At 37.3% G+C, this 26,956-nt stretch overlaps 2 protein-coding genes and 2 long non-coding RNA genes across 5 annotated transcripts; 2 read left to right on the top strand and 2 right to left on the bottom strand.

Moving 5' to 3' along the window:
• Positions 1 to 33: 33 nt before the first annotated feature.
• Positions 34 to 1,378, bottom strand: LOC126796409 (uncharacterized). The gene is made up of 2 exons (XM_050523238.1): positions 680 to 1,378; positions 34 to 482 (listed from the first exon to the last, which is right to left on the bottom strand). Exon 1 carries the CDS (start codon positions 1,336 to 1,338, stop codon positions 688 to 690), a length of 651 nt encoding a protein of 216 aa, XP_050379195.1. The 5' UTR covers positions 1,339 to 1,378; the 3' UTR covers positions 34 to 482; positions 680 to 687.
• A 5,820-nt stretch (positions 1,379 to 7,198) lies between these two features.
• Positions 7,199 to 11,518, top strand: LOC126796414 (uncharacterized). 2 transcript variants are annotated; one of them, XR_007672349.1, is made up of 7 exons: positions 7,199 to 7,491; positions 7,661 to 7,707; positions 7,820 to 7,844; positions 8,404 to 8,486; positions 9,821 to 9,966; positions 11,156 to 11,268; positions 11,401 to 11,518. It is a non-coding gene; the product is annotated as an uncharacterized LOC126796414 (long non-coding RNA). The 2 variants fall into 2 exon arrangements; XR_007672350.1 differs by lacking the exon at positions 7,661 to 7,707.
• Positions 11,519 to 12,098: 580 nt separating this feature from the next.
• On the top strand, positions 12,099 to 13,462 carry LOC126796416 (uncharacterized). The gene is made up of 3 exons (XR_007672352.1): positions 12,099 to 12,160; positions 12,289 to 12,346; positions 12,982 to 13,462. It is a non-coding gene; the product is annotated as an uncharacterized LOC126796416 (long non-coding RNA).
• A 1,803-nt stretch (positions 13,463 to 15,265) lies between these two features.
• LOC126796392 (serine/threonine-protein kinase CTR1) lies at positions 15,266 to 22,527 on the bottom strand. The gene is made up of 15 exons (XM_050523219.1): positions 21,341 to 22,527; positions 20,259 to 20,557; positions 20,027 to 20,171; positions 19,221 to 19,333; positions 18,200 to 18,405; positions 17,637 to 18,101; positions 17,513 to 17,553; positions 17,195 to 17,263; positions 16,866 to 16,966; positions 16,677 to 16,761; positions 16,486 to 16,584; positions 16,335 to 16,403; positions 15,821 to 15,952; positions 15,646 to 15,740; positions 15,266 to 15,388 (listed from the first exon to the last, which is right to left on the bottom strand). The coding sequence occupies exons 1-15, from the start codon at positions 22,253 to 22,255 to the stop codon at positions 15,292 to 15,294; spliced, it is 2,931 nt and encodes a 976-aa protein (XP_050379176.1). The 5' UTR covers positions 22,256 to 22,527; the 3' UTR covers positions 15,266 to 15,291.
• Positions 22,528 to 26,956: the final 4,429 nt, after the last annotated feature.

Here is a 26,956-nt window from a genome sequence, read left to right as displayed (position 1 = left end):
AACAGCTGCACCAAAGATACTCTTCTGAAGCATCTTAAGTATTTGAGATAATGTCAAGTCCATTTTATTTCCAACACCCACCAGATTCAACTTTCCGCCAGGGGAATAAAGCAAATGATGCAACTCTTATCCTGACTTTTACTCAATCAACGTTTAATCTTAATACCCAGGTACTCCTCATGGATAGGGAGAAAGCTTTTTTATGCTATCCTTGCATAAGTTATACACCAAATGCTCATATATTTAATTTCCTTAATCCACAAAAGGACTACCCTACAGCCTTTAACAACTAAAGCCGAAAACTAAAGCCGAAAACACTACCACAGCACTTGATAGAATACGTTTGGTATTAACAGACGCACCTCATCATTCCAGAAAACGATATAAATGCTGTAGATAAGTAACTGACCGATTCCATTACTAAAGATGGTCACTGGCTTTGAGCAGAAGCGGTAGATTAGGTGCCGGAATCTACCCACAACCTAGTTATTTGTCGAAAAAATCAACTTAGTCTCTAAAATTATTCACTATGTATGAAGTTTATGCTTGAATTCAAAAATGCCAGATACGCATTGCAAGAATTTTCATTTTCTCATTACTAATCAAATGTTAGAACTCTTCATAATTTAAATAATAAAATGCAGAAAATAAAAAAAAAGAAATAAACATCGGTCCGAACCGGTTCAACTACGACGAGCCAAGGCGGTCCAGTGCCTCCTTCGCGGCGGCGAACCGGGGACGAAGCTTCAAAGCCTCCTCATAAGCCTTCTTGGCCTGCTCCGTCATCTTCTTCTCCTCATAGCACTCTCCCAGCAAGCAAAACGCATTGGCGTTCTCCGGGCTCAGTTCCACCGCCGCTGTCAAATCCCCGACGACCGAGTCAACCCGGCGGGACCGGTTCATAGACATCTTGATCTCCGCCCGCTTGAACAGCGCGTCGCCGCGCTCGGCGTCGACGAGGCTCTTGCGGCAGAGAGGAGAGAGCGCGACGTCGATGGCGTCGAGGGCGGAGGTCTTGAATCCCTGGGCGTCGAGCGCGAGGGCCTTGAGGATGTGAGCGGCGGCGTCTTTGGGTTCGAGAGCGATGGCCTTGTCGGCGTGGTCGAGAGCTTGTTTGAAGAGAGAGGCGGCGTCGGAGGAGGAGGATCTGGCTTGGTCGAGGAGCTGGGCGCCGAGGACGAAGTGGCGCTTGGATTGGATGGCGGATTTGGAGTGGAGGCGGAGGCGGAGAGTGGCGAGGACGCGCTGGGGGACATTGTAGATGAATAGGAAGGTGACGACGACGAGGAGGACTACTCCGATTTGGAGGAGAATGTCGTCTACCATTTGAGTGAACATTTTGTGTTGAATTGAATTGAAGTCTTGAGAATTGTGAAGAAGAAGAAGCGTCCGACTATGTTGACAAAACTGTGGGAGATATTTAAATGTAGAGCCGCCTTGTAAAGTTTGGTTAGTTTCGACTTTTCGCAGTACGCAATTATTGGCGGTAAATAAATGTACATGGTTACATTTAGGGGTGGGCATAAAAAACGGAAATCGAAATCCCGTCCCGAAATTTATAGGAAAATTTGAGTTTTAAAAATGTTCGTCCCGTCCCGATCCCGTCCCGTTTCATAATAGTGGAATGGGACGTGGGACGAATAATTACTATCCCGCTTCGTCCCGTCCCGTCCCACTTTTAATAAAAACTTAAAAAATTTTATATATTTGTATCAAAATAAAACTAATTTTTGTTTTAATAATTCTAAAATTATATCAACTCAAATAATAATTGTAAATTATAATATTTTGAACATAATATGCATTTTTTTGTTAAAATTTTATTATTGAATGTTATTTTGTTAATGAAAAAATAAAAATATATGTTTTTATTTAACTTCATAGGAAGGTGGGATTTGTCCCGTCCCGTCCCGATCTCGTCCCGTCCCAACCGGGATTAATCCCGAGTGGGATGCATTCTTAAAAACCCTCGTCTCATTCTGATCCCGTCCCGATTAAAAAGAGTGGGACGGGAAGTGGGATGAGCCCCGTCCCGTCCCATCCCGTCCCGTGCCCACCCCTAGTTACATTGGTTAGAAGTTGAAAAGATGTCGACTTCCGTTAATTTACATTTTAAACCGGGTCTCAACCTAACTCATGAACCAGTACTAGTACGTCACTCTAAATTTCAAGTTCTAGCTTTGATACTTTTACCACTTTTCGAATTCTATGAGTACTAGCCGGTTTGGTTTTCTCGCCTCTCTCTTGTTCCCGCTTGGAACCTCTCTGCTTTCTCGTTCTACCATGGATGCGATGTCGGCTCATCTGGCTTCCTCTCTTGCTATCTCTGAGGATGGGAAACGTTACTTTGGCCCTGCTAGTGGTGTCGCGGTCTTTGCCAATTTCTTTGCGGTGGGGAAGTTGTTTTCGGTTTCAACCCCTAGGGTTGAGCCGAGAGGTTTGATTGGAACCCTAAGCATGCATTGGGGGTTAGGGAATCGAATCTCTATGCGTTTTGAGGAAGGCGTTTATGTTCTAGATTTCAAGGTTGCGGCTGAGCACAAGAAGATTGTGGAGGGGGGTCTATGGTTTTATGGGAAATCAATTTTGGCATTGGTGATGTATGATGGAGTGCAACCTCTGAAGGAGGTTGAGATCTCGGTCATTCCAATGACTGTGGAGATGTATGGCTTACCTCCACGCTTGCGCACCGTGGAGGCAGTGGTGATGATTGGTGGTACGTTGGGAAAGGTTGTTGACAAACCGAAATTGTAGGATGTGGTGGTAGTACGGATCCTTCATCCCTTGGTTCAACGAGTTCAGCAACTGTTTCCTCCCCAATCCTTTGTTTTTCAGGGAATTGAAGTTGTTGTTCATTTCAAGTATAAGAAGTTGGTAGGGTTTTTGATCGGCTCGATTACTCGAGATCAATATTAACTCTGTAAGTATCGTTAGTAGTATAAAGCAATAAGGTATCGTTCACAAACCGGGGATCCAACCAGAGTAAAGAATCACAAACATTTAACAACGAATTCATAAGAGATATAAAGATTTAATATAAGATCAGATCAAGAACATAAAAATAAATCCTAAACTAATATATACATGTGATCAACCAACCAACACATAAACATCACCAAACAAATCGTCACAAGTAGCTTCAAAATCATAATCTCATCTTTTTGCAAACACCGAGCCTTAGCGGACAAGTATTGAGTGAACAAACAAGAACCCAATGCCAAACTAAGTTACTTAGCGCATCCCTAACCTGAAACATGGCCTAGTAATCCTACATTAGCGCTTAGAAATTACAAGGTAACATGTCATACTCAATCTTACCACTTCATTGATTCATCTCTTATCTAATTACTTAGCGCATCTTAGATAACAACGGATCATGGTTAATTCCTAGTGATTACTAACAAGTCAAGCATGTCACTTACTTTAACAAGTTAACAAAAACACTTAAGAATCCTATATGCAAAACTAATTTAGTGCCTTGAATCACATATAGTTAACGCACAAGAAAGAAAATCATTAAATCATTGAATTATAAACTCACGACATCTACAAAGAAATCATAGAAAACAAAATCAGAACTACTTTATAACATCTTGCAAAATCGTAAACTACATGAGAGTATTCCACAAATTCGGAACTAGCCAAAAACATAAACACAACATCACACAAAGAATCCAAACCGAAAACATAAGTGAAGAAGTAACGAGTTACACTTTGTAAATCTCCTTAGCAGTATCAAAACAAGGCAGCACGGCTTCAGCTTGAATGGAAATCCTAGGCGTAGCGCTTTGAATCGAATGGAATGAAAGGAAGATGGTGTTTCGCCTTGAATGGCTTTGAGGATGATGAGTAGTGTTTAAGGCAGAGCTTTGTCAAGTCTTGTGAGCAAGGTTGATGATCATTTTATGTGGAAATGAGGTGCTATATATAGAGAAAGAAACCCAAGGGAGGATGGTCACAAAGTCCACAAAGTTGAAACCAAATTGGTTGAGGTTTCCTAGATTCGGCAGATCTGACTTTTTTCCCTTGTTGTGGCCATAACTTTCTTAAGAAAATAAATATTGAGATGATTCCAACCCGAAAATTTCAACTAGACTTCCGTGGCTTTTCATCCATATATCATGAATTTTCTCAATCATTTTGAGCTGTCCAGGGGAGCCCGTCAAATTTGGATGATCTGCACTGCCAGAATTCTAATTTATATCTTTTGCATTAATTGCATATCTTCTTCCTCCTTTAATGCTGATATCTTTTGCACAAATTTCTTTATTTGAATTAGGGAGGCAGCAAAAGTCTTAATTGTTGCAGCCATGTTTGATTTTTCTTACCTCTCCTTATTAAATTTGTTGCATGCCTTTTTTGACTTTCTTGCCTCTTCTCATTTAATTTTCTGCATGTCTTCTTTGACATTCTTTGGTGCAGGGATTTATGGAGATTCTGATACATATTTGTGCTCTATATATAGGAGAAACAATGTCCCAAGTTTCCCTCATAGCCCTTGGATCAAAAGCAAATCAATGGCTGAGATAATTCCGCCGAGCTCACTGGACCTCCGAGTAATGATTCAGTTATATCTCCATGTAGGAATAATATATTGATTTGATTCCAAATCCTACATAAACTAGACTCACATAGCTTTCTATCCATATAAGGTAGGTCTTCTAACTTCATCGAAGCTATCCAGGGGAGCCCGTCGAAGTTGGACTACGAATCTTGACAGCATTTTGATTCTTGCATGGATTGGGCTTTTAAGTGTATCTTCTTCTCTTTTTTCCTTTTGGAACTAGGATTGATTTCCTTCTCCAACATGGATTTTTATTTCCTAATAAGAATAAGTACGTTAGAAACAAAGAAATACGAAAGGATGAATCCTACTCGAACAAGGAATCATATTTCAACAAGAATTCTTAACACTTAGCACGATTTTATCATCAATTCACTCATAATTGATATAAGCTCTACCTAGACAATTATTCATGAAAAAGAAACTAAAACAAACTAAATAAGAGGTAAAAAAGAGTAAGAATATGGCATAAACGCATTAAGAACGTCACACTTTGTGCTCCTATCAGTTTTGTCATGCATGTGGTTTCTTTTTCCATCGGGATGGGATCTGCGTTGGCTCTCCGCCGTCGGTAGAGTCTTCTGTGGTGCGGCCTTTAGGTACCCCCAGTGTCGTCTATGATCTTGTTCCAAGTCCCGGTGCCGATGCAAGCTGAGACCTCGGCTATGGGGGCTGCTAGGGTTCCCACCTCCTCCATTGTTTGTTATCCATGGCCTCTCGGCTATGGAGATGGAGGCAATGGCTTCAAAGTTCCACTTCCCCACGGTGCAAGAGACCCTCCCGGTGGTAGGCAAGGCCTCATGTATGGCGGAGTTGAGGGTGGAGACTGATCTGATATCTGGGATTAAGTGTAAATTAGATGATGCTTCTCTCATTACATACAGTAACCGGGGGAAAGTCAAGAACTTGGTGGCTGATTCAGAATTCTCTTTTGAGGGTGATCTAGCTCTCAAATCAAAGAATGGTAAGTTGGTGATCTCATCACTTCCAAAGGCTAAGCGTGGGCGTCCTCTGGGGAGGAAGAATAACCCTCCTTGCATGAAAAATCTTGATGTGGCTTTAGAGGCCAGGAAGGCAAAGATGTATAAACGCTCCAAGAAGCATGGAGGTAGCAAGACGGTGGTGGAGGTTGTGCCACCGTCGGATGGTACTGTGGTGGAGGTGCCGACTCCGACAGTTGGAGTGGGGGACCTCTCGGTCTCGGCGGTGCTTGGGGTTCATTCCCATGTGTAGGTTAGTCTAGTTTTTTTTTTCATTTCGAATGAGTTAAGTTAGGGGTTTGACATAGCTTCGGGGTCGACCTTGACAACGTCATTTGGTTAGTGGTTCTTGTGTTCTTGACTTTTTTCCTTAAGGTTGTATTGTTTTAGGTAAAGCTAGGTTTTGGCTTAAGTTTGCCTATCATGGCTCACTTCTGATGTAGCCGGGGATCTCCCGGTGGGTCATGCTGGTAATGTAATCTTTTTTATTCATTAATGGAATGTGACGTCTCCGATTATTCAAAAACAAATTCTATGAGTATTGTGTAAGAGTATTTCCAATAGCTCATTTAAAACCCAAATAATCTATATTATAAAGGAAAAATATCAATTTTTAGCTCTAACAGCTCCTCTAAACCGTCATCTATAATAGCGAAAATGGAAAGAGACTGGAACAAAATCTCTAAATTTGTAGAATTTTCAAAATTTCTATAATTTTGAAAACAATTTTTAAAATTTATTTCTTACAAAAAAAACACTTTCCATCTTAAAAAATAACAAAAAAAATGAATGATTTATCACTCATTTAGTCTTAGTATAATTTATGACATTATGAGATTCAATTTAATTTTCATTTAATTATACACATTTGTATTTAATTTTATAAAATATAATATAAAAAACTATTGGAGTTGAGATTTTTTTTTAGAGATTTTTTCATCCTCTATAATAGATTTTCAGAAGAACTGATAGAGATGTTCCTACCGATTTCAATTTGACTTCTTATATTGATCTGACCACGGAAAAATCTATATTCCGCAAGTCATACTAGTCTCAATTCATAAATTTACTAAATATTAAGCGCCGTGAATCAGTACTGTTCATAAGGGTTTTTGGCTTATTTACCGTTTTGCCATTCCATCTTATTCGGGTTTTAGTTGACGCGTGTTTTTGATAGTTGTGTTGTTTTTCATCGGTTCCTGAACGTCTCTCTCTTCCTTTCTTCTCATCAAACCCTCTCTTTCTGCTCTCTCTCTCTCTCTCTCTCTCTCTCTCTCTCTCTCTTGCCCACGTCTCTCCATTTCTCTCACTTCTAAATTCCTAAATTTAGTTCTTCCCATCTTCAGAGATTGCTCGACAGTAAGATTTTGAGTTTTTCGTCGTAGAATCGATTTCCGTCCGTCATCGGCATAACAAGATCAGGTACTCTTACTTATATCGCTATGGGTGATTGATTTTATGTCGTTTTAGGCTTCTGGGTATTCATCCTTGAGTTAAAGTTGGAACCTTTATTGGGATTACAGTGGGTTTGTTTACTATGAAGAAAGCAAATTGTGTGACAGTTGTTTAGCTCGGTAGAAAGACGAGGGGTGTCGTGTGCGATTGTTTTAATAATCGAAAGCTCTCGACAACGAAGAGAGAGAGAGAGAGAGAGAGAGAGAGAGAGAGAACCGAGCGAATTCGTTTGTTCCTGAATCAAATTGTTGGCTTGAAGCTGCTCCCTACCCATCGAAGTTCCTTTGTACGAATTCGGGTTCTCTTTGTCTCAAGGCTCCAACTCAATAGGAATCAATCCCTTCATTGTTCTGCTTGGGGAAGAAAGCAATTGCAGAGATCTCTCTTCCGGTCTCCATTCTGATGTGGATAGAGAAGGAGATAAAACAAGGTAGATGAGGAGCTAAATAGCCCAATCGATATCGGACAAGTTGATCGAGTATTTTCTACAAAGTAAGTCCTCTCTCTCTCTCTCTCTTAAAATACCCTATTAGAGTACAAATGAGAGTTCAATACTAAGAGACTGAGCTCCTTTTTTTGGGTTTGTTGTTTTGCGATTTTGTTTGGTTGATTAGTGGTTCTGTATGATGTTTGTTTGGCTGATTTTTGTGACCATTTAAAGGTATAAGTGGGCGGGGCGTTTGCACTCTTGATTCATTTATGAGCTAGGTTTGTCGCTTTTGATTTTGTTGATTTTTTACATTCCTATTTGATTGTTCATTTGTTTTGTTTTTGGTTTACTGATTGATTTACTAATTAAAGTCATTTTCCCTATCTGCAGGTTTGTTAGGCTGTGATGTGATCAGGTAGTTTATCTCTTGCTGTTTGTTTATACCTCGGTTCTACTTTTGTAAAGTGTTTTTGTGTTGATATGAGAGAGACTGTTTTGGACCTATTACTTGCATCTGATATTGTTTTGACTTAGTATTTTAATGGATATGTGTTTCTGGTATTGTTCGTCTTACCCTTTTATTCTGAATATAATGCAATTTGACATTTAGTTATCGTTCGTGTTAGTGTGTGGGGTGAGATGTCCGTGAGTGATGTATAAATGCATGTTATCGGACATGGTCATTCATTCGTTTCCTTCTTTGCTACGAACTTTAGATGATAGTGGTTTAAAACATCTTTAGACTGTTTTTTCTTTTCTTTTCTTTTTGTACCCGAAAGTAACAAAAGCAAAATAATAAAACGTGAAGAGAAATTTGGGTTGTAATGAAATGTGGATAGAGGGTATAAAGAAAGTGTATCGTGGGATTGATGTGTGTGTCTGCAATTCTATGGTTGTTTGATTTCTGCGTTTTGTTTTGTTCCTTCTTTATATTGTTTATTCTAATTTAAATTATTTATTGGTACTGGTTGTAGACATAATAGAGTTTCTGTGTCGTCCAATTGTGAAACTATTGCGAGCAGAGCGGAAGTCCTAGACAGGGGTGCCGGGAGTTAGGGTGAGTTCTATTTATGTTGATGTTATGTTATATTCCATATGTATGTATTTTTTACTAACATATCGGGCTCGCTGTTCCATTGAAAATTTAAACAAAGAAGTAATCACTTGATTCCAGTTTTTTGGATGACTCCCAATTCTATATAGTTCTATATATATATATATATGTTTCTATCAATTAGATATCATGCAACCCTTTTTATACTAATAAAATAGAACCAACTTTATATTATTTAAATCATAAATTGAATTCATCTAATCTTAATCTAATCAGAGTTTCCATTTTCCATTTTAGAAGTTCATTGAAATTAAATAAGTTCTATTTGTTTTGTTCAATAAATGGTCCTATATTAAATCTAAATAGAAAATAATATAGATATCTATGGATGTTGCTATTGGTTGACATGGGTATATGAGTCATGCTATACTGTTAAATAACAAGCCCTTAATTATCAATTATTTCTGTTTATCTATTTCTAGAAAATTTGTGTGCTTGGGAGTCCGTGATGATTAATGATTAAATAAACCAACATTTTAAGCTTAAGTTTGGTTAGTTGTTTATGTTTAAAGTGATTAGAGATCATATTGTTTTAAAAATACTGTGGTGTTGTGGAATGAATTGTGTTTCATACCCTGTTGTTGCAGCTGTGTGAATGGTCCAATGACAGACCTGACTTAGTGTTTCACTATTAGTGTTTTTTAGGCATTTAAATAATATATACATCAAGCTAGTGAGTATGCATTTTTCTAACGGTAACTTGGTGAAGCTATGGGTGTAATACAAATTTTCTACACCTTGAAAATAAAGCTTAGGTTTAAACTCTACAATAGCAAGAAAAAAGCATATTACATTTGATCATTGGACTACAAAAGTATATTACAATGATAGAAGAACACAATAAGAATAATTTAGATGCATTGACAGTGGAGGAGGTTATATATGATTTTTGGAGGCCAAAGCATTGATGTGTATGAACTTCACTGTAATCCTCAAGCGAGGGATAAAAAAACTATATATGAGTTGAGCTACTACCTGAATTATATTGATGCTATATCAATGAAAAACACAATGATTCCATGGTTGACCAAAGCATCAAACCAGTGAGAATATGAGTTAGGCCTTCTAATTGTGTTTTCCCTTATGTGCTAATCCTTTAATGATGCTTCTTATGTTGATGCATGTAGCATGTATTTTATTTTATTTATGGATAGTTCATTGTTGTACATATTGCTTTGGGTTATTGGAATTGAAATTTAGTTTCCAGTACTTAAGTGAAAGAAATTATCTTTCAGGTTTTAATGATTATATAACTGATATGTACTGGGTTCAAATAGGAGGATCACCAGTAAATATAGTGGAAGAAAGCTAGACTGGGAAAACGTGGCTTTGCTTGCCAATCTGTGTTGCAAATGACCGATCGAGTCTAAATATTGCTACATTAGAAATGCAAGTCGTGAAGATGAAGCCCACATTTGCAATGGTAAGTGCAAAGTACTCTAGACGATTTCTAATTATTACTATTTAGAATATGCAGATGCCCTGATTTGTATGTCCTTGATAAAAAATCATTCAATTAATAAAAGTCATCTAATTGATAAAAGTAATTTGTTTGGTTTCTATAGTATGTATCATGCAGCACAAAGGCTTCCAGTTAAGCTTGAAAAAACATTGTTAAGCTAACAGATGACCTTCATCAATAGTTAAAGGCATGAACAAGATTTTTGCTCTTTAGACATGTCGGTGGTGCCATTATTTTGTGCGGGTATTATATTATGTTCCTAAAGGAAAAATCAAGCTATTTTAACGTTTTTTTCTCTATTTTTTTTAAATCTTTTTCCTTTTTTGGGGGGTTTGTTGAGGAGTTTTGATTATAATTTGCTTTTATGTAAACAGTGATAAGAAAAACCAAAAAAATAATCTCATATTCAGTGTCACTTGTCAAGTTGAATAATGAGTTGGACGAGTTCATAATGGTGTTTCTGTTCACTATTATTCCCTTTGTTATAATACACCCACAACATGAACTTTGGTAGGTTCTGAGTTCCATATGTTGAGTATTAGATAAAGATTGAAAATAAGACGAATGAATTCCAGAATCCCACATGGAAGATCAAATAACAAACTGTGTAACTTCTGTTGAATCGAAAAATGTTCAGTACAGAAGAAGAAATCACAAATTCAACAGGTCTAACCAAAATAATGACATCATAGAGTATGGTAGAGGTGACAGGAGAATAAATATTTGATATAGGAAGTACTCATTTAGGGTTATATGCTAGATTGATTGGGAAAGACGTTCTCACAAATTATTTTAAAATTTCATCTATTTTCTCAGTCGTCTCTGAACTAGGAATTCGTGGACCTATTTGGTGAGTTTTCTATGTTGTTGTGTGTGGTTTTGTTCTATTATGAGTTTTCTTTTATACAGTCTTCGAATTGAGAATCTGAAGGTTACTTTGTGTTTATTTTTCTTTTGTGTTTTGGGTTTAATTTGAGACTAAGTACCTAGAGTAACATATGTAATGAAGACAACCACAATCTCTCTCCGTCTTTCAATCCCGGTGGAGCTTGATTGTTTTCTGGGACTGATTCTCTTACGGATTCCATTTTTTATGGAAAATTTCAATACCGATATCAATAATTGACTGTGTTTGTGTTCTTCGTTCTAGAAGAAGAGCAAATCAAAATTTATCTTGGCACAAAGATTCCAGCATAAAAAGAGTGGGGTACGTAACTGGGGCAGAAAAGGTGAATCTCTATCCAAGAAAGAACACGAATATGGGTATGTTATATACGTTTGTATTTTTCAGTTTCTTCTAAGGATTTATAACCTCAGTTGCTTTATTTGGGTTATCCTCAATTTCTTTGATGCGGTCTCTTACCGTGTTTTCTTTTCTTCCTCCCCCTTTTTTAGAATGATTCTATGAAAAATAGAATGGAGATGAGAACAATAAGAGTTGCCATGTGTCTGCTCTGAAAGCATTCCCCCTCTGCAAAAGATTAGAACACAATTTGATTGGGGATTTGGCTTTTTTCGTATTCTGGTTAGGATATGAAAGGATGATGGAAATCAGAACTTTTGATATATTTGATGTTGTTCTTCATTTTGGTATTTCTGTTCTCCTTTCATATAGGTTTGTTTTTCCATTTTCTATTTTGGTATATTATTGTTCAAATTGGCTTTGCCTGGCTGTGGTAATTCGAGGTTTCTCTCATGTATTTTGTTGTTAGGCTTTCTCACTAAAAGTGTTGTTTAGTTGTTTGTTTCTTTATCCGTGTTGTTTTTCTATTCCACTATCAGTTGGAATTTCAGTTTAGGAACAAAATATTTGGATTATCTAATCGATTGTGAAGGCATGGGCCTTACTCTGATATGATTGATTCTTGATTTTAATTGCATGTGTTCTGATTGTGAAGGCATGGGCTTGCTCTGATATGATTGATTCTTGATTTTAATTGCAAGTGTTCTGATTGTGCAAGTATGGGTCTTGCTCTGATATTTTTTTTTTATTAAATTTTCTTTCTTCAGGTTCTTTGTTTCATTATTATATTATCTTTTTACTCAGTTAGCAATTGCATGTTTGATTTCTCTAAAATTTTCATTTGATTTACAGGAAAACAAAGGAGCATGTTCAAAGTTAGAATGAAGATTCAGTTGATTTAACCAGACTTGGGTAATTTAATGCTGAATACTTGACATTCATTTATTGCTATTTTTCATAGTAAGGTTGAAATGATTTTACCATATTTGGGCGAAGTAGTCAAAGACTTTCTTTTTTCCTGATGCATTTGTGCAATTTAGGATTTGTGAGGGATAAATAAAATGCGGAAGCTTTGAGAGATGCTAGGGTTACAAATTGGTATGTTTGCCTGCACTTGAATTTCATGAATATCTTTGGATGTTTCAGTGGTTCAGTTCCAATATATGCTTGAAAATTTTGAAATACCAAGAAGTTATCGGAAAAAAAGTAAACATTTGGCAGTATGGAGTTATTGGCTTCTATGTTTTTTTGAGGATGGGTCTATTATTCGAACTAATGAATGTGGCCTCAGTTTCTACAAATGTTTTTAGTGTTCTTAGTTACTGGGGTTACCTATGCAGTGGTATGTTAAATTGAATATTTTAATCTTGTCAGGTATGTAATTGCATGTAGGTGTAACTTTGATAAATCCAAGTGCTCATATTTATATGAAGTTCAAAGTCATGTTAATGAAAGTATTCATTAAGTTTATGTCTTTTTTTTCTTTGAAAGATTAAGATAAGGTAAAACTGAAATTCTGTAATGTAATAGAACAACTTTTTTGTTTGCCATTGGAAGAAATTGAGAATGTTAGAAATAATTTTAATGCTCCAAACCTAATGGGGGAAGGATCCAAGGGAAATGTATTGACCAATGATCATTTGGGGTTTTCAATTAATTTCTCTTGCTTTTTTGTTTTCGTTTCGAGAATTCTTCATAGTAACAAATTGATAATTGTCTTTCTCTTTTTACAGGTTACATTTCAATCATCTGGGGTTGATTTTTGTGTTACAAAGTGATACTAAACTGAAAGGTGATTCTCAGTTTAAAGTTGGGATCTGTTTAAATTTTTGACTGAATGCAAAGTTCTGAGGTGTCAATTATATATTGCTTTTTTTGATTTTTCAACTATGTATCAGAAGGCAGCTGAACTGCAGGAACCTCTTTAAGAGTTCATCAATAATGTATAGTTGGATACAATTGTTCATGATTATTGTGGTTAGAAGCATGAATTCAAAATAATTGAAAGCATGAATTAATGTTTAGATCGGTATTTTATTGAATGCAGGTAATGACATAAAAATAGTGTTAGGTTAATAATGGTTAGTGAGGGGTTTTGGACTTAGTAGCTATAAAATTTGATTATCTGTAGTCATTGATGTACTGGCTTTGTGTTATTTTGAATATTTGTATATTGTAATTGTAGGTGTTAGGTGTGTGAGATGTTTTACATTTGCTAATGGGTATTTGGTTCGTATGCCTGCAGATTTCATGCAGTTGTTTTGTCGTTAACTAAGAAGACCTCTACAATTGTTTGTCTCTGCACTGATTGTTATTTTGTTGTTATTCTATCTCAATCCATGTTAATTTTGTTCCATGTTGTACTGTGGTGGTCGTTGTTTTAGTGTCAGTTGTTGAATTTATAGTGTTTGTGGCACTCATTTTTATAATGTGACGATTTTTCAAGTCGTAGTGAAGAAAAAAAAAAGGACTTAGGTCTTAGCGTGTATTTAAGCTTCCCTGAGACTGAACAGTGTTAATTTGTTTTTTGAAAAAAATGGTAGGAAAGATGGTGCCAAAGTAAAAGCGATCTGACTATGCTGTTATAAAATTTGATAGTTATTGATGTTTTGTTTAAATAGAATACTTGAAGACAATGAGTGAATTTGTAACCTGAACAAAATAGGTGACTTATTTTATTAATAAATAGTTAGTGTATTGAATGTATATGGTACTATTAGGATATGGATCCATTTCAGATTGTAGGAAGCTGATATTGTAGCTTACTTTAGAGAATTTGTTATAATATTGTAAATGTAATTGATAAAAATTACTGCTTATTGAAGGAGTTAGATAATCTGAGCGTGAAAATTGAGTGTGAGGGGTGAGGTGGTAAGGAAGTAGATAAGTGAAGGTTCATGTAATGTTTTTTATGATGGACTGAAAAGTATCGTTATTGGTAGAACAATACAATCTGATTTTATCATAATTTAGAAAAAAAAGTAATTTAAGTTCTGTGTGTCTTGCAAAACATGATGTTACTATCATGCTATATTGAGGCTGGAATCTTCATTATTTCAATTTTCATGGTTTTATTTGGAATAAAAAGTTATTTTTACTGTAGTGTAGAGGAGGTTTGGGACTAAAAGAGAGCAAAAGAGTGGGGTTTGAGTCTTCTATGGCTGCATGTTAGTTTATACTGTGGTTTTGTTATATTAGTAGTTGTCACACATGGTATGTATTTAAATGCCTTGACCAAAAATAAATAAATAAAATCTCAGTTACAATATCATTACTGTCATACGGCAAAATATCATTTACTGTCATACGGCAAAGAAAAAATGCAAACTAATTTTTCCTTTCATTTGTACGCTATTTCATTGTCATAAACTTCTAAATTTTGTATTGCAACATGTAATTGACACTGGCGAATGCGGTCACATGGTATACTGCAACATAAAAGGCAACTAGCCCGCAGCAGAGCGCGGCCTCAACACTAGTTCAACACATTAGAGCGCATCAAATACCCAGGTATATCACTATTCGATCACAATAGTATGACTTGACCGTAGCTTATAAGTGTAACTCGTCATTCCTAAAACTCTAAAATCAAGCACTCTTCCAAAGACACAACCTGTAGCATTTTAGTGCAACGGTATTATGTTTCGTATAAATGTACGTGGCTAGCAAGAAACACGCCTATGTGTAGGCCTTTCATTTCATTTTATTTTGGTTAAACTACAAAGGTCTTTCATCTTATGTATTAAGTCAGGCCCAAAATACAATCAAACATAAGAAAATTTTAACTTCACATTTACAACAGATTTTCAAAAAGAATCTCATGAAAAAGGCCATTATCAGGGAGACACTGCCCCAACCAGAAACTCGGTAATAATTCGCAAGGAACACCATATACTAATTGATGCCCAATTGCTTTCCAACTGCTCTAAAATATGGGTTAGACAGAAGGTATAATTGCCATGAACCAAAGAACCTCACTCAGTTCGTTGGAGTTAGTGCAATAGCTATCCGATCGAGCTCTGGGGCAGAGGTACCTGTTTTCCCTATGTTTTACTCACCGGTGGCCACGGCAGAGGAGATTTTAGCAACTTCTTCAGCGACTCCACTATACTATTGAATGTTGGGCGCTGCGCAGGCTCACTGCAAAGAGAAGTACACACATTAGAAACTAAATGACTATCATATATCACAAATATCTGGACACCCCATGATATCACCCCATGATATCAATTCATTTCATATCATAATAATTGAGGGAAACTCAGTGCTGCATCTGCCCGAGGTTGATATTATAGTTGAAAAAAGATTAGAAAATGGCGCTACAAAGAAGGTTAGTAGCGGCTCAGATCATAGTCCAAAATGTCATTTAAAACTTTAAACTTGTGGGTCTGACTTACTCAGCCCAGCAGGACTCCATAAGAGAAGCCAACATTGGGGGAGTATTTGCTGGGATAGTAAGCCTTCTGTTTTGGAAAGCAACAGCACCAACTACCTGAGAGATTAAACAACTAAGTTTAAAAGAAATGGAAAAGGAAGGAGGACCAATGTTTAGGATTCTGCAGTTTCTCCTACCTGCGCAGGACTAAGCCCACTCCAAGGTTGTTGCATGGACACAAGTTCCCAAAGTATCACTCCAAAGCTGTAAACATCAGACTTTTCATTTGATGGCTCTCCGCGAAGGAACTCTGGAGCCATCCACTCAGGCTGAAAATGGAAGCCGAGAGTTAGATGTAGTTTGATGCACTGCCAAGTAAATTTCAACTTGCAAATTGATGGAAATATCCAGTGTTCTAATGGATAGCAGAAACCGAGAGTGATTCATTTGTAGAAATCACTCAAATTGTTTTCTAATGAGACAAGGTTTGCCAAAAAATCAAAAGGTTTGGCAGTTTCTTCTTTACTTATGAAGAAAAATCACTTTTGAAATTTTGAATTCCAGATGGCAGAACCAAGCCAGAATAAATGTATTAGATACAGAAGTTCATAAGGGCACAATGCATGCAGTATCTAAAAATTCTAATTAACCATGAAATAAACATCAAGGGGCGTGTCGGTGTGTCTGCCAGAGAGAGAGATAGAGACGTACTGTTCCAGCAACAGACTTCGATGATATGAAAGTGTTTGCTTTGAATCTGGACAACCCAAAATCACATACCTGCTTACGAATGCAAGAAGTTAAGGTCCTAAACAACTCAGATTATAATGTTAAATTAACCTGTAGATTTTTAATAGTATACCTTTGCTGTCCAATTTTTATCTACCAACAAATTTGGAGATTTAAGGTCCCAGTGGACAATTGGAGGGCTAAGACAATGGAGGTAATTAATCCCCTTGGCCTGCACCAGAACAGCAAACAACTTTCAGCACCAGGAAAACAATCAAGCATGTAACAACTAACAAGACATTAATGATAATGAATTCCACAAACCACATCTAATGCCATGCGCAGCCGCCGCCTATGATTCAGAAGTTCTCCAGACGCTGGCCTATGTATGAGTCGATATAGACTACCCCTGCTCCAACAACACCAGGATAGAAAGATGGATCAGCGAATCTATCAAGTTATACCCTGAATGACAAAGAAAAATCAATTGTGAAACAAGAATTGAATGGATACCTAGGTAAGTACTCTGTCACAATTGAGAGATGCGGACGCTTTGTAACTGCACCCATGAACAGAACTACATTGGGATGGCGGACACGTTTCATAATTGAAACCTGAATACATTGTGAAACTCAACTCCAGCTATGAACGTTATATTTAAAACTTTAAAAAAGAACAACCAAAAAAACTGAGATCAACATGATGATGCACGCTGCTGATGCAAAGGATATGGCTCCAAAACCCACATTAGAATCAAAACAAACTAGCATTTTCAAAAGCAGGAGTTGCATAGTGATAAAAAATACAAAAATAAAAAACTTCAGAATGCAAATTCACAATACCTCACGTAAAAATTCCCTCAACTGATCATCATGGAAATCTTGTACAGTTAAAACCTTGACAGCTACATCCTGCATTTAAAAATTTTAATATATAATCCGGAGACATTAATAGTCTTGCTTGAGTCGACTAGGAAAGAACTCAACAAAATAATAAATGATGCAGAAAAGTAAAGTCCTTTTGACCAAATTAATTCCATTATAGGAAATTAGAAATCTATTCAAAGATGAATAGAAGTAGAAGAACCACAAAGGTTGACATCTAGAAAATGTGATATGTAGCAAACACTTAACATGACAGTCAAGGGTCAAGTCACTAACCGATCCATTCCATTCTGCCCGATGCACTGTCCCAAATGAGCCTAAAAAAGAGAAGATTATGAGATTTCATGAGGAATAGTACTCGTGGGGAAAAAATTCTAGTCCAGCAAAGAAGGAGAAATACCAGCACCAACACGCTCTTTGATATATAACTCATCCCATGCTATCTCAAGCCAGTCCATGGCAAGAGATGGTTCGAGATTCAAGTACCTAGGAACAGTGACAGCAGAAAATCGACTTTGGATCTCAAGCTTGCTATCAACCTCCTCCATATCTGATTGACTGGACTTGTCACTGCTACTTATAACTTGACTTCTGGACACAACAATCTCTTTCCGGTAAGCTTGCTGTATAACAAGATTTTCTTCACCAAGTCTAGCAGATCCCTTCAATGATGCCATACCAGCTCCCACATCAACAGCTTCAGAAATATTACCATGTGCACAAGATGGCATTGGTGTCTGGAGAAGGCCCTGCTCTGAATTCTCTTTCACGTCCAAAGGCATTACAGAAGCTCCCATTCCAAGTCTTATTTGATCAACTGGAAGAAAACTGTTTTCTTTCAAGACCTGGCTTTCTGCTCCGTAGCCTGCAAGTAATTATCATTCACAGTTTATACAAATTAATAGTTCAATTAACTAAACAATGGAAAAACAGATAGAAAGAACTAGATAAACCAGGCCAAACCTGGATAGAGAGGATCTTCAGGAGGTGGACGGGTGTGCTTTGAGTTTATAAGTTGGGAACATAATCCACTATCCCTATAAATATGTTGAAATTCTTTCTGATGAGAAATTTGGAATGGTGAAGGTATTGAAGACAGTGATCCATTGATTGAGGAATCTGGGTCATGGACATTTCCTGGTTCCCGAACTAGATCAACCACATATTCCCTGCTGACAAGAGTGTGTTAGAAAACACATCAAAAGTTTGAAAAATATATTCAAGTAATGAACAACACTGATTCTACACTAGAGACTAGGGTTGGATCAAATGTGAATCAGACTCTGCCATTATAACAACCTGGTATCAAGATAAATGATGAGTTATTTATATTTTTATGAAATAGGATAAATAGGAATCATTTGTGAAATCACCATTGAACTACAATAGATAACGAGTGAATTTGGATCAAAGTCTCCTTGCATCAACATTTTCCTCTTGAAATCACCATCAAGATTAGATTTTCCATCAAGATTAGATTTTGCATCCCTATTCGATAATCACAAAGCATAGGAAAGGAAAATTCCCAAACTTTAATTACATGCAGTACAATATACACACCACAAACTATATCCATTTGATCACAAGCTTGTAACAGTAACCTCACAAAGATTACAATCACCAGTTTCACACAGTGAAAACATTGTTTCATTTCTACAATCTGGGAAAATAAATAGGAATAGTAATTTCATTTCATTATGTTATCCATTACTTGTTATTTTCACCCATATGCAGCAAAATAACAAGGAACGTCTACGAAGACATACTGGTGTGAAACTATTTTTCGTTTACTATATTTAGAGTGGTGAATCAACATATGGGTTAAGTCATTTAAATAGCATACTGTAGATAATCTCTAACAATAAATTACACTGCAAAGTCGATGGTCAGAATGAAATGAAATGCACAGCAAACATATAAGCAGATCAATCTATGACAAAGCCACAAGCTTCTAAGGAAGAAAGCCATGAAGAAAGTATCAAACCTCATGAATTGCTTGACTTCAATTTTAACAAGACAAGAGGACTGATGATCTGCCACGCAATACTTGCAACCACGAGCTATCCGACAAGGTAAACCTATGTAGTCTGCCAATTTCTGCATACAAAACATAAATTTTGTAGGTAATCATTTTGAAAAAAAAATTGCTTGCACCCGAATAATGACTATCCCACTTATAATTGTGATGTATAATCAGGCCAGAACTGATGCTTGTGACGCTAGCGCAAGACCAACAGAAAAGGAAAAAAATAAAAATAAAGATATCATTTGCACTTCAGCCATCAACTGGTATCGTACACCATAGGTCAGAACATATATGATTGGTCACAATACTACAATATGTTTAATTATGTTGCCCTTATTAGCCTAAGAAAGAAGGTCAAGGATCATAATTGACCTCAGAAAGCCACAAATACCTCACTGAATGATCAGATGATGAAAGTACACCTAATGAACTGTTCATGCTCCTAAATCAGTTGAATTCACATGTGAAACGCATGCACCCTGTTCACGGATTGTATATATTCAAACAGTTCTTAAACAATTAGGACAAATGATGCCCTATATATTACCAAAAACAGCACACCGAGCAAAATAATCAGTTCTGTGTACAAAGATATGAACTTTTGAGACCGTATGAAGACAAATCAGCAATATACAACATATGGATGAATACCGCTTGGTGACTACAAATTGATCTCGATGAACAATGTATAATTTGCAGCATCATAGCTAAGGAGATGAATAAAATGAATGTTAAACATAAATAGCAAAACCGTGCTTTGTCACCTTGAAGAGAATAGCACGATGCCTGCAGAGACCCATTGATAGGCTGCCCACGGGGAGCACAATACACTTTTGGAATTCTCTCAATCTCCTGCTAACCACTTTCCAGCGCATGTGGAGATCTCCTTGTTCCACAGGATAAGTACCCCTTCAAATTTAAGCGACTCAGAAAACTCATAATTATCGATATAACCAAACATGCTTCAACTTAAAAGGGGGCAAAATTGAAACCCACCCCATGTAGATGGCAACTAGCTTCCCAAGTTTCTCCACCAACACTAAAGGATTCTCTGAAGCACAATACAGTTCATGTGCCTTGTCTTGAAGTTCCTTCAGGCGTGAGTCCCCATTTTTGTCAACAAGAACCACCTCCATTGATGTATCCCCCGGTTTGATATCTCTAAGTGACATCAACGACGGTAGACGTGTACCTTCTTCCTCATCATTGCACATCACCCACAGATATGGATTCATTCCCAAAATACTGTAGAAGCCATCTGATATTTTTTCATTGTAAGACAAGCAGCCACTAACCTGAGAACAGTCATTCATATTCATTAACAATATGTCACGACCTTGAAAACAATGTACAATACGTTCAATTAAGAGGATTCAAATTTGTCAACCGTCATAGTCATTGGCCACAAAACATCGACCTTACATATTTGTACAAAGAATTAATCTTACATAGTGATTATTTAAAGATCAATAACTTATAGTGTTTAGACGTTCGTCTAATGACATTGTCACATGGCATCTTTATGTGTCTTAACTCTCAGCCTCCCCCAATAGAGATACTCAAACCATAGATTGAAACTATCATTAATTATATCTAGATCAACACAGCAGAAACTGCACCTATATCTGGATCTATATGTTTAGAGCTTAATCTATATGAAGGAACCGCTTTAAAGCAGGACCGAGTTGCTGCACGATATATGCAGATCTTCTAACACAGTTTATGACAGGTTAGAATTCAAAAACTCAGTAGTGTCTGGGATTGGGGGATGTATCAGCCTCTCCTTCAACAACAGCCTACAATTTTGCCAAGTAAATGTGCTACACATTTTTATGTTGCTTTCGAACTTTGGTTTTGATGGTTCATTTACTGGACGACATATGCATAAACAGGGTAGCACAAGACAACTGAATACGTGACATGCATTTGTAGAAGCTAAAATACATGCAAAAACACAAGACAGCTAGTAATGGCGCCATTAGGAGCTAGAGAAATTTGAGTTGTGAAAGCAAAGATAAACCAAAGATAAAGAAGATAACAAATACAAAGAGACATAGTGAAATAGGAGTAGAGTGTACCCAGAGGCGATACGACACCGTCTCAACATCCGTAACCTCAAGGCCAGAGTTGTTCAAGAGCAAGACCTCGCTAGCAAGAGTGGCTTGAGAGCCAAGCCTCTTGGCCAATCGAAGCTGCAAATAGTAACTCTCTTTACACCTCTGCGCCAAGCCATCCCTACAAACCTCCGCTCCCACCACCTCGTCCTCCACCTCCTCTAATTCACCCGGCCTCGTCGTCACCGTCGTCGAGTCCTTGACGTCGCCGGAGAAGTTTCCATCCAGCGTCGTTGTCCCGGAGAACAGGCTCCCAGCGTAGCTGCTCCCGCTCGACAGCCTCGGCAGCGACACCTGCCGGTCAAAGTTCCGGTCAACGCTCCGGTCGACCTTGAAGGACGTGGTGTTTGGAACTGCTGACACATCGACAACTGCCTCGGGCGGGAGCAGGAGCTCGCGATCCTCGTCGGGCACGTGGCAGGAGAACGACGACAGCAACGGTCTCGTGCTCCTCACGTGACCAGCTTTGGATCTCTGTTTGTGCTTCTTGTCGGAGACGAACCAGTCGGAGATAGCCGCCAGCTGTTGCTTCTTGGTGGATTGCGTGCTGCTGCCGCCGCTGCTAGTGTTAGTTGTAGTTGTGGTGGTCTTTTGGCCGCCCGTGAAATACTGATCGGATACAGCTGTGAATTTGGTGCTGCTGTTGCTGTTGAGGTGGTTAGAGTTAGACTTTTGGTGGTGGTACTGATCAATGAGACCACTGACAACGTCGTTTTCATTATTACTGCTGATGCTGCCCTGATGTTTCTGGTGATGCTGGTGACCGTTTTCCGACACCAGCGGTTTCGGGGAGGAAGAAGAAGAAGAAGAAGAAGGCAACGATTCGAACCGGCGATCCGGAAATTGCCTCGGAAAGAAGTAAGTCGTTCTGTGAGGCATCTTTTCTTCTAAACCGGCCACGATCACGTGAAACACTCACCGGAGTCGTTTCTTCCGACCCCGGTAGTGTAAAAAATCAGCAATAGAGAAGAACAACAACTAAACCCTAGGGTTTCTGCAAATCGACTTGGCATAAGAATTGTTGCTTCTGAGTTTCCGGAATTGATCAAGACTCTCCGGACGTATTAGCTTTGCTTCGTTTTGTGTTGCACCCTTTTGTTTTTACGCGGAGCTTGGGAAAACTTAAAGACGTACGGATAAGAGAGAAAAAGAAGCTTATATGTGGCAATGGCGATTTGTCAGAGAGAGATAGAGAAGAGAATGAGCAAAAAAGTGGGTGAGTGTGGGGGGGACTTAGGGTGGGTAATTTAAGCAAATGAGCCAATCAGAGGAGTCGATTGGTTGAACAAGCGGTGGGAAATTATTATTTGTTTTCAATATAATTACAACCAAGGGCAAGTATATGCGCTAAAATGCGCCTCATACATTGTGGCGCGTCTTTGCTATTCTGCCGCCACGTAGCAGCATGAACCAAACTAGTCGCGACACGAGGGTCTCTAGGTTAGAGTAGCACGGTGCGCGACCGGCACAGGATAGCAAGTTGGTCGGGCCGTCGGGGTACGGGAGGGTGCTATTGTATTTGAGAAACCTGCCCGAGGAATTGACGGGATTGACCCTGGGAATCCTGTTGTGGAGGGTGTTTTCATGTGAGGGTTGGTTACGGTTGGGGTATACTTTTGAGATGGGTGGATTAGTGATCTTTTATAGGGTTCTTGGTCACTTGGTATGCGTGATGCCGTGATATGGTGTTGGCTTTATCATCAATGTGGGAGGATTTGTTGTTTTCTCTAAATTAGGGGTTTGCTTTCGATTAGGGTTTTAGTATAATTGTTGCCTGGAGTGTTCTACATTATTGGTAACTATCTTGTATGAGGTTGACTATTGAGAAATGTAGATAAGATTGGTCCAAACTAAGAATTGCGTAGAGGGTTTATTGGAGCATTAAGTGATAGGAGCACTTTGTGCGACGTTCTTAACATGTTTTTACCTCAATTTGTACTTTTCTTAGCCCTTATTATTGTACTGTTGAGTCATTGAGTCGTAGTAAGAGTCTTGAGCGGTATTGGATGCATTTTTGTGCTTACATGAGTTAAAACGCATAATTGGTTTAGAGTCCTAGTTTGACTAGGAATCCTTGTTAGGTTTTGAAACTAATTATCTCTTACTTATGATTTTATTTTCTTATTTTCAGATTGGATTGAAGAGATAATTAAAGAAAAAAAGATGGAGCCAAGTCATGCAACAATTAAATAGAAGATGATCATTAAAGGCATAAAACATGGCATGTTTTAGGGAATAAAGCATGGCATGTTTATAGGAAGAAAGAAACAATTTCAAAACCTCCATCTTTCCTCTATATATACATGGTTTCACCTCTCAAATATGATCACTTCTCATTTGCATTCAAGAGCCAAACCTCTACCAAAATACTACCTCAAACATCCTTCACCAAAAGAGCAAATCATTCTCTCCCATATACAAATTCCATCTCCACCGAAATCACCATTGAAGACACACCTCCAAGGTTCCTACAACGTGTGATTCTCGCAACTCTTCTCCACGGGTTTGTTCGTTTTTGATTTTTGTACAATACTTTGTCTATGAAGATTGTAGTATGATGTTTGTGTGTGATTATTGTTTTGTATTAAGAATCGAAATTTTCAGATTGTTTTATTGGATTTTTGGTTCTTTGCCAAATTGATGGTTTCCTATAATTAATGAGTTTGTATTTCTATTATTGTGTTCTAATCATCTTTCTCATACTTTTAGATAATTTTCAGATATGTGCATATGAATTTAGTGCTTGGATGTAGTCCCTAAGATTGTGTTTAAGTGCTAGATTCATCAACCATATTGACACAAAATAGAATCATGCCCTAAGTAGGTTCGGTTTGTGTTGATTAAAAGTGGTAAAAATTCTGGAAATTTGCATGTGAAACCATGGTGGGTGACGCCATACATGAAACATGTCTTCAACAAAGATTTGATGCTTAAATGTAATCTTATTTGATTTCCACTCTAAGTGTTATTGAATTTGATTGCATGCAAATTTAGATTAGGCCCTAAGTCAATCTAAATGTTAATTGAAATCTTGCACGATTAGATGTTCCCCTAAGGCTCTAATTGTATTGGTGTCTAAAAAGTATGTAGTTGGTCGAATTAGAATGCATGATAGGTTCGAACTTGTGATTATGTGGTGTAATGGTAAATTTGGTTTAAGTTTGTTAAAGAGAAGTCGATCATGTAAATAGTAAGTTAGGTTTTATTTTAGTAGTTAATAATCAATCTCAAAAACCCCCCATTATTCGTTAACACTAAAAGTTTAGAGTTCCCTTCAATTCCCCGGAAAGAACGATCCCTGCTTATTCTATACTAACAATGATGTTTTACAGGGTTTATTATAGACGTTTTAACAAAACGCTCTATCATTAAGCCATTCCTGCGGTGAGGTATGTCTGCACACATCAAAGTTTAGGAAGTTTGGTAAAAAATTTCTCTCATGCAAAATGTTAACCACAAACTTGCTTGCTGTAATCAGACAGACACAACCGTTCTTCTTATTTTCTTCTTTTGAAAGCGATGTCATAATCAATCACCTGCCTAAATATCAAAACCGCTGCATGTGATTTACAAAATAGATATATGAAACAACAAGTTATAGATCCAAAATTCCAAATCGATCTTCAATTGCAAGGGTGAATTCAATCCATCGTTGAAAGTCTTCGTCCATCGTTAGCCCCATGGGCGGTCCTAAAGATTTTGAGGCCCAATACGGAAAAAAAAAACCCCTTAATAATTTTTTTGAAACCAAACTCTTTGATTCTTGCAATAGATCATCTTCATAATGAAATAAGAAGATTAAAAATGAAAATGGTGAGATTTTCTTAGAATAATTCAATTATAAAGACAAAAAATGATGATTTTTTAAATATATTAAATTAAATTATTGATAAATAAGTTAAAATATATAATTTTGTCATGTGCCCAGTACAAGCGCACTGGCTGCACTCCCCTTGGGGAGCCCTGGTTAGCCCTTCAGGATTATGGCTAGATAGAAGAATGCGAAAATCTAACTAATTCAGTTGAAATGGCAAAATTATTCTCCTCAAAAATCAATACTTTCTATGTGGGTTTAATATCATCTTAGATTTAATTCGAAAATTCTGAAAAAAAAATTTCATTCTTTTAGTAATTGTTTTTGGTAATGTTTCTTTTAGAAATTAGGTAGTCTTAATTAGTTCGAAACTTTGGGTATGTGCAATGCCAGTCATGTCTTTGGTGAGAGGAGCCTGAGGATCGATCAACTTTTTTGTATTGGAAAATAATCTGCGTAGTTCCATATATACTATATTCAAGTCGTTCTTGTCCTAGCATGCGCGCAGACAATATGTTTGTTATGGGTCAAATTGCATAAGATACGTACACGCATGGCCATACTTTTTGTAGCCATTGCATGATCCATATTACTTGCTTTATAAAGATATTAGTGGAATTGTTAATCTTTAATATACACAATATTTCATAAATTTATATATGCAATATATCCATTTCTCGCCGAGGTTAAGCACCCAGTGAACTAGAAATTAAACCCCAGAGTATATCATATTTGTTAGAGGATTACACTAAACTACCAACAGCACTATTCAGCAGCATAGTATTAACGTTAAACTATGAGAGGATTATGGATTAGTGGATGTGGTCCGATCCTTATCTAAACAAAAACATTAAAAACTATTTAGCAGACTGTAGAAACCCAGATTAGTGGAGTATTACTTTAACCACAATAAACAACTCGATCTAATCCTGCAAAGTTTCTGTGTCCAGCTTTAATAATTGGTCATTTGTTTATAAACCCTACTAGCTAGCACATGATGCGACTGCCTTTCATAGGCATAAAGAACCAACCAGATCGAGAAGATGGCATTTCTATTTTAAAGGAATGGATGGCGAGACGGAATTAGATCTCAATTCTTCTCCAACCAAAGAGGATACAAGGCACGTTATGTTTTCACTGACTTTCTTGAAACTCAAGCCAATTCTAGTGACGGATCGATAGTTTAATGTGACTAAATGAGAACCACCAGCATGCAGAAGTCCAGAAGAAGGTAAATTGTAGATAATTCGAAGGAAATATAAAAAAATATTGATTTTTGTAAAAATTTCAATCAAGATAATTAAAATATTTTGAAATTATTAGCAAGTACTTATATATAATTATGTACAAATGTAACACAAAACACATCCCAATGGTTGGGATGATTTAATACATCCTAAGAGTGCAGGGTTCAATTCCCCACCAGTGCCAATATTAGAAGAAATGAAAAATAAATACTTCCCATACTGCAATGCTTGCCTGAGTTGGTTTGTTTTCTGGTTTTCCGACAAAAGTGTATATAACATTAAAAATTTCGGCCTGCACAGACATGAGCGTCGGAAGAGGGGAAGTACGGCCGACACTATTCGCGTCGCCGTTGCGTGTCCGCTCTTGATCCTCTTTATATGTAGGATTTGAGATCATGATTTGGCAATCTGTGCGTGGAAAAGGCTTGCCAGTTATTTCAATTATAAAATTGATAAACTGAACGTAAAACATGATTTTTTGTTCTCTTAAATTTTGAAGTTTTGGGGAGGTTATTGGGA

The sequence above is a fragment of the Argentina anserina genome, chromosome 5 (assembly GCF_933775445.1).
Source record: "Argentina anserina chromosome 5, drPotAnse1.1, whole genome shotgun sequence".
Taxonomy (NCBI): Eukaryota; Viridiplantae; Streptophyta; class Magnoliopsida; order Rosales; family Rosaceae; genus Argentina; species Argentina anserina.
The sequence above is the reverse complement of the archived record's forward strand: the minus strand, read 5'-3'. Positions and strand labels throughout refer to the sequence as shown.